Source organism: Amphiura filiformis, chromosome 12, assembly GCF_039555335.1.
Source record: "Amphiura filiformis chromosome 12, Afil_fr2py, whole genome shotgun sequence".
In the NCBI taxonomy this organism is placed as follows: domain Eukaryota; kingdom Metazoa; phylum Echinodermata; class Ophiuroidea; order Amphilepidida; family Amphiuridae; genus Amphiura; species Amphiura filiformis.
The window spans coordinates 54,126,955-54,141,918 of NC_092639.1; the positions used below are offsets into that span (position 1 = coordinate 54,126,955).

At 36.5% G+C, this 14,964-nt stretch overlaps 1 protein-coding gene across 2 annotated transcripts; it reads right to left on the bottom strand.

The window, feature by feature from the left end:
• Positions 1-3,883: 3,883 nt before the first annotated feature.
• Positions 3,884-14,777, bottom strand: LOC140166420 (NADH dehydrogenase [ubiquinone] 1 beta subcomplex subunit 2, mitochondrial-like). Of its 2 annotated transcripts, none has more exons than XM_072189876.1 (4): positions 14,597-14,776; positions 10,375-10,501; positions 9,662-9,779; positions 3,884-5,534 (listed from the first exon to the last, which is right to left on the bottom strand). In XM_072189876.1, the coding sequence occupies exons 1-3, from the start codon at positions 14,668-14,670 to the stop codon at positions 9,705-9,707; spliced, it is 276 nt and encodes a 91-aa protein (XP_072045977.1). In that variant the 5' UTR covers positions 14,671-14,776; the 3' UTR covers positions 3,884-5,534; positions 9,662-9,704. The 2 variants fall into 2 exon arrangements, with proteins under 2 accessions (XP_072045977.1, XP_072045978.1); XM_072189877.1 differs by lacking the exon at positions 3,884-5,534 and adding an exon at positions 7,319-7,435 and having other exon boundaries at positions 14,597-14,777.
• Between the last annotated feature and the right edge of the window lie 187 nt (positions 14,778-14,964).

Here is a 14,964-nt window from a genome sequence, read left to right on the forward strand (position 1 = left end):
TTGGGATTTTGACAGCTTGGTCGTGGGATCTGACAGAACGCCGCAGACGAGGATCAATAATCATACGATCTGGTAACAGATGTTGAAGGAGTTCTGGAGCTTCGCCATAGAACATCCGATGAAATAGAGTGATGGCTCCCACTGCTCTTCTATGTCTCAGGTGCTGTATTTGATGGTTCTTTCCATCTGCTTCTGAGAAGCCAATGATACGTACCGCTCTTCTCTGTATCGCATCAAGTTTGGACAGAGAAGTGGGTGGAGCACCCATCCATGCAGAGCTGGCATATTCCATCTTGGATCGGATCATAGTCTTGTATATCGTTGCTCTCTGAGAAGGGACAAGGTAGGGGGCCGCACGACGTAGGAGACCAAGACGTTGGCTAGCTGTTTTTGCCATCTTGTCCACTACAGGGGTCCATGACAGGTCTTTGTTAACAGTAAGACCAAGAAGGTCAACACTGTCTGCCTCTTCTAGAGTTGTTCCAAAAAAGTGGAGGTTAGGGTGACTATATGAAGCATCTCTGCGGTTAGAAATAGTGGTGGTCTTGCACTTCGCAGCTCCAAACAGTACATTCCATGTGTTTGCCCATGTCTCTATTGCTTTGAGGTCTACATCAAGTGATATTGCAGCACCAATTCTATCTTCCTTGGACTTGATGGATGACATCAGGGTTACATCATCAGCATATAAGATTGATGGATTTGTAAGTCCGGAGGTGATGTCATCGATGAAGATGATAAACAGAAGTGGTCCAAGGATGGAGCCTTGTGGGACACCAGCATTTATAGGCTTTTCAGTTGATGAAATCCCATTCAGTGAGACTCTCAGGGAACGATTGGTGAGGTAGTCCTTCAACCACTTCAGCAGCTTTCCAGTGAAACCCAGAGCAGATAGCTTTGCCAATAGGCCGGGGTGCCATACCCTGTCAAAAGCCTTACTGATGTCAAGGCAGGCAATTCTACTTTCTTCTCTGTCATTGATGGAGTTTGATAGCCGCTGGGAGACATATGTTAGGGCATCGGAAGTGGAATGGCCAGCCCTGAAACCAAATTGCTGCTTAGATATTAGCTGATGTGAGTCTAGGTGACGCCACATAGCTTCATATATCAGTCTCTCCATGACTTTAGACAGTGTTGACAGTAGGGATATAGGGCGATAGTTGCTGGGAGAATGCCTGTCCCCTTTCTTGTGGCATGGGATGACATTAGCAACCTTCCACTGGTTCGGCACATGACCTTGTCTGTTTTCAGATCCAATTGTCAACAATGTACTAACAAAAATAGTGGATTTGTTTTTGTTTCAAACATAATCATGGATTTCAAATTGCTTTTCAAGTTTGATCCTAAATCGATTGTCTGGGCTTTTTTGGTAAAAATTTTGGGATCATATGTCGACCATTTGGCGTGTGTAAAGTGCATACTATCAGATTCCTATTGTTGCCATACAAGAGGTACATTGCTGTCCAGCTACTTTATTGGTACTGTGCTACTCCACCTGTTTAGAGTACACACACCGGTATCACTTGTACAGTACATACACTGGTACTGGATTGGTGCTGCACTGGTACTCTAAAGTAGCCACAAAGTAACAGTGTACCTCTGGGGTCAGCAACAATAAGAATCTTGTTGTGTAAATTATACATTCACATTCTACTCAACTGCAGAAGAATGAAGAGGGTTATTGAGATCCATATAGCCCCTATGGAAGACATAATCTTAATCTTCCACACAGGGAGAATGGCCTGAACGGGCAACTCCATTTGAAATCTGTACCCCTTGCATGGTAGATTAAGATCATGTCTTCCATAGAGGGTGTATGGATTTCAACCGGAATAGCCCATTTTATATGCACTGGTGGCAAACAACAGTAGCACACTATATACTGGTCCTAAAGCATTCTACAAAATAACACCACACATACTGGAACCATCCTTGTAAGGTCAATAAATTTTATTTGATGTCATTTCTATTTACAATGGCTCTGCACAAGGGTAGTCAGTCACATATAACGCATGTTCACATTCAAAATATGTGTATGCAAAACTACAAACATGTCCATATTAGGTAAAAAAGTACAGGTAATACTTTGTCAAGTCTACTAAGTTTCATGCTTTTCAACACTTTTGAAGATCATCAAGGCTTATTATTACTATCATATTTTTTTGTTCATCATAAAGCCAATATGCTTCTGATGAGGAAAATTAAATTGCTTCACATTCAAAATAGATCTTTGGTAAGGATGGTTTCAAAACCTAACTACCGGTGTTCTGGCAGAACCAGCAGTTAAACTTTCTTGTTCTATTGTTCCAATCAACAGAAACCATGTCCAATCACCACTCTTGCAAGGTTACAGTTGGTATGCGGTGGTTGGGTATTGAATATGATTATGAAACAATCCCTTACTAACTAGGGCTGTTGTCAACAAGGCTGTTGTCGACAAAGCAAATTTTCCCGATTGTCGACAAGCATGGACCAATTGTCGACAAAAAACTATTCATTAAAATGTTAGAGATAAGTTTAACATCATTTACCTTGAAATGACTGCATCAGTTACTATTTTCATTCGTAAGTGGTGCAGATTATCTTTCCATTACAATCCCAATATTTTGATGTACATGATGTATATAACTAATTTACTAAACATCATATAATGTGGTCTCTGAACGTAATATTAAAAGGTTACACAAATTTTTCACCAGGTTCGCCATCGTGTGTATTTATATAATTCCTGTCGATCATGCCACTATTTTTCCATATTAAAATAATTAAATTTGAAAATATATAATCAACATCATGCAACTATAGGATTGCTGTGATACTGATTTCTATCTGGCAACATTTTTCTTTACTCGTGACATGTTCCTTGTTAAAAGTATACATTTTGTGCACTTTTCATCAGAATGGCCTTTGGTGATGTTTGTTTCTGCATAAAAGTAACACATAGAGTACTAATAGGTAATTATAAAATAAAGAAAATATCTTAAGGATACCTTTGGTTTCCTAAATTGTTTTCTATCTTCCAAGCTGTGATTTGCTATATTATCAAGCAAATATACCAGTTATCATGGTTATACTATAGTGGAAACTCTTTAATACGAAATTTGTGGGGCCACAAAATTTAGTTTGTCTTATCAGGATTTTGTCTTATCCATCACATATTACATAGGATTCAGTGCCAGGGACCTGAAAATCAAGCTTGTCTTATCAGGTTTTTTTTGTATTGTCAGAGCTTGTATTAACGAGTTTCCACTGCATATTCACTTAAATTACACCTATCAAATTTGGGCATATGGTTCCCAAAAATTATTATTTTAATTTTTTTTAAACAATAAAATACAAGAACACACTCACAAGTACCACTCTTTCAGTAAAATCTCATTGATTGTATGCAAATATGCATAATTTAGGCTTGATCACATTTTGTATTGGCTTCGCTGATACTAACGATTGCAAAAACAAATTTACTTAATTTATTGATAAAATATTCTCGTCTTGTCTATGAGACACTAAAATGGTAATGATGATGAGATTTGGATAAAAGAAGGGTACGTTGCTTTGATTGCTTTGTATCTTATTGTTTTCAGTACACATTGTTAAATTTTGAAAGTAATATGAACATTCTCCGTTTATGCCAGGCTCCTATAATTTTCAATGATTTATTTAAAGCTCTTTAAAATACTAAGGATTTAGGAGGTTCATCAGTACGGTGAAAGATTGCAGTTAGCATGTGTGGGTTTAAGTTCCAAATTGCTGCTTCCACATTTTATATAGTGCAATTAAAGATGGAATTCAACATCACTTGATATGCAATTAATATTGTATTTATACAATATTCACATGCAAATCTGTTCAATAATACAGCTACTTCTCTATTTAATAATAGTTGATGTTTAATATTAAATATTTATTTTTCTTTGTCGACAACTTGTCTACGTCGGATCTTACTACTCGACAACAGCCCCAATACTAACACATATACCGCACCAAGAAAGTATCCGAACACTTGGAAAAAAATTCATTAATTTTAAAACTAAACCATATTTGGGTAAATTTGTCTTTTTAGATCTCATCCTGCACATGTACTGAATCCAATGCGACCTCTAGAAGCAAAGTTATAAGCATTTGAATGGACAAAGGTTCAATTTTAAAAGCGACACTTTGGCCTATAAATTTACATAAATATGGTTTAGTTTTAAAATTAAGATGCGGATACTTTCTGGGCACAGTATAGATTCTACATTGTAATTATATGAATGGTGAAATTGTACATCATCATAACCATTTATATTGCAATTGAAAACACTTGTTCAAAACTTCACTCTGACCGCTATCTTCATATTCATCACTTACATTCAGTATTGTTTGGTCAGCCAATATTTTCCAAAGAAAAGGTGATCTGGTTTTGAAATGGTAGATACCATTGCGAATATATTCCAACAATTCAATTTATTTTCCCTAAATATTGGTTTGGAAATTCACATCTTTAATTTGTGACTATTTTTGCATTTTTCTCAAAAAATAATAACACACTGGTAAAAAAAGTTATGTATATCATAGGGGCAAGGAATCTAGTTAATACACTGGAATTTCAGTGGCTCAAGACAAGCAGCAATGAACCACTTGTCTTGAATCACTGAAATTTTAGTGAAGTAATTGGATTCCTTGCCCCTATAATATATATAACTTTTGTTACCAGTGTGTAGTTATTTTTTGAGAAAAATGCAAAATTAGTCACAAAATTTATCAGGGGTGTAGTACCACCTTAATTGCTCTTAGTTGTGTGATAGTACATGATACCATCCTTCAATGAAATATGAGTTGTCCTACTGTCAGCTCATAAAAAGAAACAATCCATTTGGGTTGTCTTTTGTTAATATCATACGGGTAATATTTGTGTAATCGATCAGATCAATCAGATACACATAGAATTATTACAGAGGTTGTGATTTCTTCCGCTGTGGTGCTTATGCTTAAATCTAATTAGTCAATATCACTTCACAGGAGAGTGATTTTGAATTTATTTATATGGCCAAAGTAAGCACCAAGGTGTAAGAAATCAAAATCTCTCTATTGTTTTTGTCAAAATTAGATTACTAATTCAAATTTACACAGGCTGTTAATCTTAATCTGGGTTTGTCATGTTTTTGCATAGCGTATGGCTGAATACAGATCTTCCACAATGTCACAGATGAGCACTACCTTACTGGAGAAATATACACAATTTCCTTAGCATATTGCATTTGCCTTCAGGTGTTACGGAGTAAAGTCCATCAGATCCTGTGTCCATTTCTTTCTTATGACATTTTCAGGAGACATAAGTTTGTCAAGTTTCCAGTATTTTCAACTTTAATGCTATCCACAGCTTTGCACAATTCAATATTGCAAAATACAAGTATAACATTCAAATACATTAATATATTGCATGGCCAATTCTAATCTGCAGTTTATGTTATAATCACAGCAATCTTTCACATCACGTTATGGTCAAACTGGGAAGAGGTTGGTGATGCACTGAACTTCTTGGATGTCAGAACCTGTAGCAATGGAAAGTATTTAACATTTGATTAATGCTGGGAAACGATCGAACATCAGTTATTCATTACTACAGGTTCTTGGATGTCAGAACCTGTAGCAATGGAAAGTGTTTAACATTTGATTAATGCTGGGAAACGATCGAACATCAGTTATTCATTATGTCAGAACCTGTAGCAATGGAAAGTGTTTAACATTTGATTAATGCTGGGAAACGATTAAACATCAGTTATTCATTACTACAGGTTCTTGGATGTCAGAACCTGTAGCAATGGAAAGTGTTTAACATTTGATTAATGCTGGGAAACGATTAAACATCAGTTATTCATTACTACAGGTTCTTGAATGTCAGAACCTGTAGCAATGGAAAGTGTTTAACATTTGATTAATGCTGGGAAACGATTAAACATCAGTTATTCATTACTACAGGTTCTTGGATGTTGGAACCTGTAGCAATGGAAAGTGTTTAACATTTGATTAATGCTGGGAAACGATCAAACATCAGTTATTCATTACTACAGGTTCTTGGATGTCAGAACCTGTAGCAATGGAAAGTGTTTAACATTTGATTAATGCTGGGAAACGATCAAACATCAGTTATTCATTACTACAGGTTTTTGGATGTCAGAACCTGTAGCAATGGAAAGTGTTTAACATTTGATTAATGCTGGGAAACGATTAAACATCAGTTATTCATTACTACAGGTTCTTGGATGTCAGAACCTGTAGCAATGGAAAGTGTTTAACATTTGATTAATGCTGGGAAACGATCGAACATCAGTTATTCATTATGTCAGAACCTGTAGCAATGGAAAGTGTTTAACATTTGATTAATGCTGGGAAACGATCAAACATCAGTTATTCATTACTACAGGTTTTTGGATGTCAGAACCTGTAGCAATAGAAAGTATTTAACATTTGATTAATGCTGGGAAACGATCAAACATCAGTTATTCATTACTACAGGTTTTTGGATGTCAGAACCTGTAGCAATGGAAAGTGTTTAACATTTGATTAATGCTGGGAAACGATCAAACATCAGTTATTCATTACTACAGGTTCTTGGATGTTGGAACCTGTAGCAATAGAAAGTATTTAACATTTGATTAATGCTGGGAAACGATCAAACATCAGTTATTCATTACTACAGGTTTTGGATGTCAGAACCTGTAGCAATGGAAAGTGTTTAACATTTGATTAATGCTGGGAAACGATCAAACATCAGTTATTCATTACTACAGGTTTTTGGATGTCAGAACCTGTAGCAATGGAAAGTGTTGAACATTTGATTAATGCTGAGAAACGATCAAACATCAGTTATTCATTACTACAGGTTTTTGGATGTCAGAACCTGTAGCAATGGAAAGTGTTTAACATTTGATTAATGCTGGGAAACGATCAAACATCAGTTATTCATTACTACAGGTTTTTGGATGTCAGAACCTGTAGCAATGGAAAGTGTTGAACATTTGATTAATGCTGGGAAACGATCAAACATCAGTTATTCATTACTACAGGTTTTTGGATGTCAGAACCTGTAGCAATAGAAAGTATTTAACATTTGATTAATGCTGGGAAACGATCAAACATCAGTTATTCATTACTACAGGTTTTTGGATGTCAGAACCTGTAGCAATGGAAAGTGTTTAACATTTGATTAATGCTGAGAAACGATCAAACATCAGTTATTCATTACTACAGGTTTTTGGATGTCAGAACCTGTAGCAATGGAAAGTGTTTAACATTTGATTAATGCTGGGAAACGATCAAACATCAGTTATTCATTACTACAGGTTCTTGGATGTCAGAACCTGTAGCAATGGAAAGTGTTTAACATTTGATTAATGCTGGGAAACGATTAAACATCAGTTATTCATTACTACAGGTTCTTGGATGTCAGAACCTGTAGCAATGGAAAGTGTTTAATTGTTGTCTTGTTTACTTGTAACACTTTGGGTTAGTTAACTGTTCTTTCTTTATAATTTGATTAATGAACAAAACAGGCGATTGCCTCTACCCAAATGTGGATGACTGGCTATTGGTCCATCCTATTATTCTACCTTAACCCCCTGAGCAATACCTGCCGATCTAACAACATTGCCTCTGATTGGTCAATTACATGATATCTTTACTTTAATCACCAATCAGAATGGAGCTTTGCAAACAATTCACCCCAATTTTTTGTGTGGTGAAATTATTCTAACAATGTTGCTGATTGGTCCAATTGATAATGAAAACTTCTTTTTGGCCAATCGGCAGGTAGTTCTCATGGGGTTAAACAATTACATGATGTATAGGCTTATAAAAATGCAGCCTAGTGGGGGATTCATCAATGAGTTCAAATAACAAAGATTTGCCTAATTGCATTATGGGCTCCCTTGACATCTTACTATAATTCACCGGATCTCTGTCTGTCTGTCTGCTTACTATAATTCACCGGATCTCTGTCTGTCTGTCTGTATCTGTCCGCACCTTTTCTCGGAGACTAGGGGTCGCACGTTCCTCAAACTTGGTGGGTGGGTGCAGCTTGATATGAGAAAGAACCAGTTTATATTTTTTTAAGGTCAAAGGTCAACGACGGGTCAAGTCTAATTGAGGTCTAATTTTAAATTGCTCCTATGCAGTTCAAGCTTGGTGGGTGTGTTGACCTTGGACTCACAAATAAAAGTTTCCAAGGTGACCTTTTCGTTAGACCTACGGTTAAGAGGTCATAGGTCAAAAAAAGGTAGAAATTTCAAATTGCCTCTATGGAGCTCAAACTTGGTGGGTGTGTTGACCTTGGACTAACAAACATAAGTTTCCACGGTGACCTTTTCGTCAGACCTACGGTTAAGAGGTCATAGGTCAAGAAAGGAAAAAATTCAAATTGCCCCTATGGAGCTCAAACTTGGTGGGTGGGTGGATCTTGGACTAACAAACAATAGTTTCCACGGTAACCTTTTTGTCAGACCTACGGTTAAGAGGTCATAGGTCAAAAAAGGTAGAAGTTTCAAATTGCCTCTATGGAGCTCAAACTTGGTGGGTGTGTTGACCTTGGACTAACAAACGGTGACCTTTTCGTCAGACCTACGGTTAAGAGGTCATAGGTCAAAAAAGGTAAACATTTCAAATTGCCCCGATGGAGCTCAAACTTAGTGGGTGGGCGGACCTTGGACTAACAAACAAAAGTTTCCACGGTGACCTTTTCAATCAGACCCTACGGTTAAGAGGTCATAGGTCAAAAAGGTAGAAATTTCAAATTGCCTCTATGGAGCTCAAACTTGGTGGGTGAGTGGACCTTGGACTAACAAACAAAAGTTTTCACGGTGATTTTTTTGTCAGACTTACGGTTAAGAGGTCATAGGTCAAAAAACGTAAAAATTTCAAATTGCTCATATAATGGAGCTCAAACTTTGTGAGTGGGTGTAACTTTGGCCAAAGAAGCTCAGGTTTGCGTTTGTTAGGTCATCCATGGTCAAAGGTCAGGTCACATTTCAAATTGAGGGCGAATGTAAGGTCAAATTGTAAAATGCTGCAATTGAGCTCAGCTGTGAGGAAAGTGATCCCAGCCAAAGGACACACCCTGATTTTGAGATCTGCAAAAGCCAATAACCATGATAGCCGAAAACCGCGAGATACGGGTAACCGCCTAGTAACTAAAATTTAAGGCACAAACTAAAAGTGCCCTCTGTAAAAATTCCACCAGCAAATAAGAGCATGGATCATTTTAATGATTTTAAAATCTTATTGTAATTTTCAGAAAGGACAGCTCTCTATTTATACATGAAATTTACTCCAAGTTGGGGCAAATTTCATGTATAAATAGAGAGCTCTCCCTTCTGAAAAGGCAAAGGAGCACATGTGCGCCACTAGGCAAATCTTTACAGTATGTGTACACCATATTTTTCTTATGAAATTTGGGTCACAGGAAAAAAGTTAAGGAAGCTCTAACCTACACCATCGATTGTTGTCTCTTCTGAAATATTGCAAGTAAACAAATAAATAAAGGCCAGCATGCCGACAAAAGATTTTGAAGACTGGCTTCGGCAAATTTGCCTGAGTCTAGTGAAGACCAAATCATGTTTCCACAAAGAAAGACTAGGTTAAGAAACAAACACCTTGTCAAATGTTGCTTGATATACATACTTACCTAATACTGCCCACAAGCAGAGCCTAAAAACATATGATAAAACCTAATCTTCATTATCAGGTGGTATACCTAGTTCTTCATCTGACCATTTTGCAGGATCAGGATAGGGAAAATGACCCTGGAAAATAATCAATAAATATGAATTAAAGTGTTAAAGTAAGTACAGAGTGATCCAAAAATGGTTACATAAGAAAATCACAATATGTAATATTTATAACAATGTTAGAATTTGCCACTTGTCCACTAGTAATTAAGAACGTTCTTTTAATATCACACACATTAAAATATGGCTGTTAAACTTGGATTTATCTATTTATATTGAGAGTTTGCGATTGTGAATAATTATGTAATTGAAACATAGCTCTGTTTACTTGCCCCAATTTTTAGTTGATGCTGTGCCTTGTCAGTAAAATCTCAAAGTTACTATATTTCACTAGATAACACTTGAATGAATAATCCAAAAGTACTTTACAAAGAAGCATATCTGGGCAAGTTGAATGCAACTGATCGACAGACATCGTGTAAAAGGAACTGATAAAATGACAATACATGGCTTAGAATTACATGTAGAATATTTGTGAGAACCAACTTCAAAATTTTGCAAGAATCAACTTTGAATACTCACATCTTTGCAAGAATGCTACAGAAAAGAACATAATTGGGGAGTGGTTAGAGACAAGTAAATGTACAATGACAGTGAGTAATCTACTTACAGTTAACTCTTCAGGTTCATGATAACATCGCCACATTAACCAAAACCACATCATTGACATAGTGAAAGTGGCAAAATTTTCAATGTACTTGGGAGATTTAGGCAGATCACGATACACGATGTGGCCACTGGGAAGGAGACAAAAATGGGAGAGAGAAACAGTAGTCAGTTACATTTTTAGGATTGGCCTCTTATAGCTTGGGCTATTCTAGTTGAAATCCACACACCCCTATGGCAGATGACCTTAATCCTGTGTAAACCCTAGATGCTTTAGCTGAAGAAGCTGGAATTTTTAAGATTGTAACTTCTGCTAGTGGCTTTAAAACTCCAGAAGGAATTGAACAATTTGCTCCGGAAGGTAATCAACATGATTTGAAAACCTTTCTTAACTTTCAGGCCCTTGATTGAGTGGTTTGCTATGTTTAAGCTGCAGAAACCTGAAAATAAGTCATTATTTTACAAATTTCTACTAAATCAGCAAGAAAATTTGTTCTGCACATTTTCAAACCCTTTTTTTGTATTTATTCTAAGGACAAGGAAAATGTGTGATGCACAAAAAGTGCTGACATTTGCACATTTTGGGTATAATCACACATTTTACTATACATGTATCCAAACGCAATGTTTCAGATTTTCCCAAAATAACCATTTATCAAGTACTCGTTTTCCAAAAAAGTTTTCACTATCAAAGAATCCATAATGATCTGCAACACAATCCATGTTGAAAAAATATAGGAAATAGGCCGCCTCAAAAAAATTACAAGAAATTTATAGAAGAAAAAATATTTTAAATACCGTATTGCAAATCCAAACTTTTTGGGAAGAAAATTCATGAATGCATTTTAGAAAAAAAAAGTGCAAATTGTGCATTTCAAAAACTGGCGCGCGCATTTTGCTCTTAAAAATTGCGAATTTTCCCCATGAATATTTCAAGCTATTTTTTACGTAAGGCTAATGAAAGTCACTGCCTTTTTAAGACAAATTACAGGGTTCGGTTTTTGCCAAAAACTGGCAAAAACCTGTTTTTGCCAGTTTTTGCCTGGATTAAACCGGCAAAAATGGCAAAAACTGGCAAAAACTCACATATAGTTACTCAAATATTAAAAAGTAACACAGAAAGCTCATAAACAGTAGCACACAACCTTTAATGAATCATTCAACATATTTTTTGTCTCATCAAGTCCTTAAAATGAAAAAGTTTTGAATTTGATATACGCCACATTTCGGTTACATGCACTTGAGCAATGGAAACACATGCCTTTAATTTCTTAATATGTTACTTATAATTACAAAATCTGGCCTTGTTTAGTTACACTCAGTAAATTATTTTTGGAACTTAATAATTAGTTTTGAGATGAAAAAACTGAACTATAAATCACTTCTTTAGTTTTTGCCGGCAAAAACTGCCTGGCAAAAACTGTTTTTGCCAAGCGGTTTTAACCGCGGTTAAAACCGCGGTTTTTTCCACCTGTGGCAAAAACCTGCGAACCCTGAGACAAAATAAGACATTTTATACGAATCTCTAATTTAGATAAGTAATAACAGTATCTAAATTAGCTACATGTATTTGAATGGGGCTTCAACTTTGTCAGTAGCAGTACTGCTGTTTTCTTCGTTTTTTGCTAAATATGTAGGTATGCTAGGTGAATTCAAATTTGCCATCAAACTGCATCATTTTACATATATCAAATTAAAGCCCTTGAGTAAAGAAAGCCAAAACTGAAAACATTTTTGTCATAGCACTTTCCGTAACAAAGTTACATCTTGTCAAAGATTGACTTTCATCAAAAAAGATTCTGCTAGCAAAATTCCCCAAAAGCGGCATTTAGGGGTGTTTCTAGATCTAAGTCTCATGGCGATAGCAGCTTTTTGAATGGAACTGCTATCAAAATCCTCTAAAATTCCATGTGCGACTTGATTATCACCATAAAAATCATATATTTGGGTCAAGTGAAATATAGAAAACATATATGTAGGTTTCCTTCACCGACCTGTTCTCGAAAAAAATTCAAATTTCTATGTAAATATGCATTGTGTTTGGGCCCCGGTCTCGGCGAATTTCGCTGACTAGCAAATGTGTTAACTAAGGTTTGCCTGGGATACCTAAAATATGTCATTTCAAAAATACCAAATGACAATTTGAATGACTTATCCTTCAATTTATATAAACAATTTAAATTTTTTTACACTTGCGCTGGGATCACTGAATGGGTCTTTAAGTTTAACCCCCGATCTGGGGTGAATGACCCCCTAAATTTAAAAAATATTAATTTTTCACCCTCTAGACTATAGTATATTGGGAATATGTGCAAGCTTGGGGGTGAACTCCGAGTCTCTGACCCTCTACTTTTGGACCTTACTCCTCCTACCCGGTACCTAGTCCGAGGTGCTCTGACGATAACACTCCAATCGCCAGGCAATCTACGTTTATAGGCCAGTGGGACAACGGAACCGCTACGTGAACGAGCTACCCGGTACCCTGACTACATGTACATCAGTACATGCGCATCATGTAGGTATGCTAGGTGAATTCAAATTTGCCATCAAACTGCATCATTTTATATATCAAATTAAAGCCTTTGAGTAAACAAAGTCGAAACTGAAAACCTTTTTTTCATAGCACTTTCCGTAGCAAAGTTACATCTTGTCAAAGATTGACTTTCATCAAAAAGATTCAGCTGGCAAAATTCCCCAGAACGGCATTTCGGGGGTGTTTCTAGATCTTAGTCTCATTATGATAGCAGCTTTTTTTAACGGAACTGCTATCAAAATCCCTCTAAAATTCCATGTGCGATTATCTTATCACCATAAAAAATCATATATTTGGGTCAAGTGAAGTATAGAAAACATATTTATGTAGGTTTCCTTCTTCAGCCAGTTGTTTTAAATTTCTACGTATCAGAGATGTAGACTTGAGTCGTGTGACTTGGACTCGAGTCTGACTCAAGTCACTATTTTGGGGACTTGTGACTTGACTTGCAACTTTTGCAAAATGACTTGACTTACTTGTGACTTAGACAAAATGACTTGGACTTGGACTTGAAAAAATTGACTTGCTACCAACGCAAGTCTGAGGTTACTTTCCTGTCAATTGAAATTTATGGATAGCATTTATGAATATTAATAGGCCTACAATTACATTAATGAATTATCCGCTGGCGGGCCTCGTGTCCGGCATAACCTGAACTGGAAATAAATAAATACATAAATAAATAGTGCCCTCATTCAGCGACACTGGCTCGGCGTAGGAAGTAAAAGTATGTCGGGTTGAAAACTCGGAGTACTGTCCCAGCAAACACAAAACTGGAGGACTTGTAGTGACTTGTGACAAGTTGTGACTTACTTGTGACTTGACTTGTGATTTGATGACTTGTGACTTGACTTGCAACTTTTTCAAAATGACTTGACTTACTTGGGACTTGGACAAAAGGACTTGTGACTTGGACTTGACTTGCAAAAAATGACTTGTTGACATCTCTGCTACGTATATGCATTGACATTTTCGGCGAATTTGGCTGACTAGCAAATGTGTTAACTAAGGTTTACCTGGGAGTGGGATACCTACCAGACATAGACCGTAAGGTACTAATTTCGAGGAGCATAACAAACACCAAATTGGTGTCATAATAAAACATATGACCTTTGACATGCATGCATTCTTTTGTCGAGAGTTGACATGGTCTTTCAATTTGTGCCGAGTGTCCTTGGCAGACTTGACTATGCTTCAGTGGTCATGAAAGGATTCAATAGATAACCTCTGCCCCACTAATCCCCAGCTATTGTCCGAAATTGCACCTCGGAAAATATATTATAACAACTCGTCTCAGTCCTCAAATGATAGTCATATAACGACCAAAAGATAAATGACTGACTATCATTGCATTGAGGACTGAGTTCCGCAGTCTAGTAGATACCTGTCAATGGCAATGCTACTAGTACTAGCTACATCATGGCTTCATGCTATTCATGCGCATGCTGCAAAATATTTTTCACCCCGAGATTTAATTTTCACCCCATGTATTTGGATTTTCTGCAAGCTCGGGAGTGAAAAGCACGGGAAATCAACCCCGACTTTCGGGCCTTAATGCTACCCTTGTTCATGAGGTCCACACATTCATTGTCACTTTGATTACCATGACATGATTACATCGCTGCCGAATTCGACAGGTTTCCGTGGATTTGTGAAAATAAGAAAGACACGACACATGAAAAAGGGTACTTACTGTCTCCTTGGAACCGTTTGAGTTGATCTTCTTAGTAAATTTATTGACGGTCTTAACCTTAGAAGGGATTTCATATTGATAGAAGGCCTATTTGGCTTTCAAAACAAGCAAAAATATAGACACACGACCAGCGGTGACCCGACTGAAATCAGAACGGAACCGGAAGTAAAATTATAATTTTTTTGACCTTCTCTCGCTTTTTCTTTATTTAAAAACTAAAACACCAAAAAATGAGAAAAAATACAAAAAATCATATTTAAAAGAGTTCACATCATTCAGTTTTAGATGAATTATTATGTTTTTCCAAAAAAAAATACCTCAGGACCTAGAAGCCATTCAATTAAAAAATACTCCCAATTGGGCTCTAA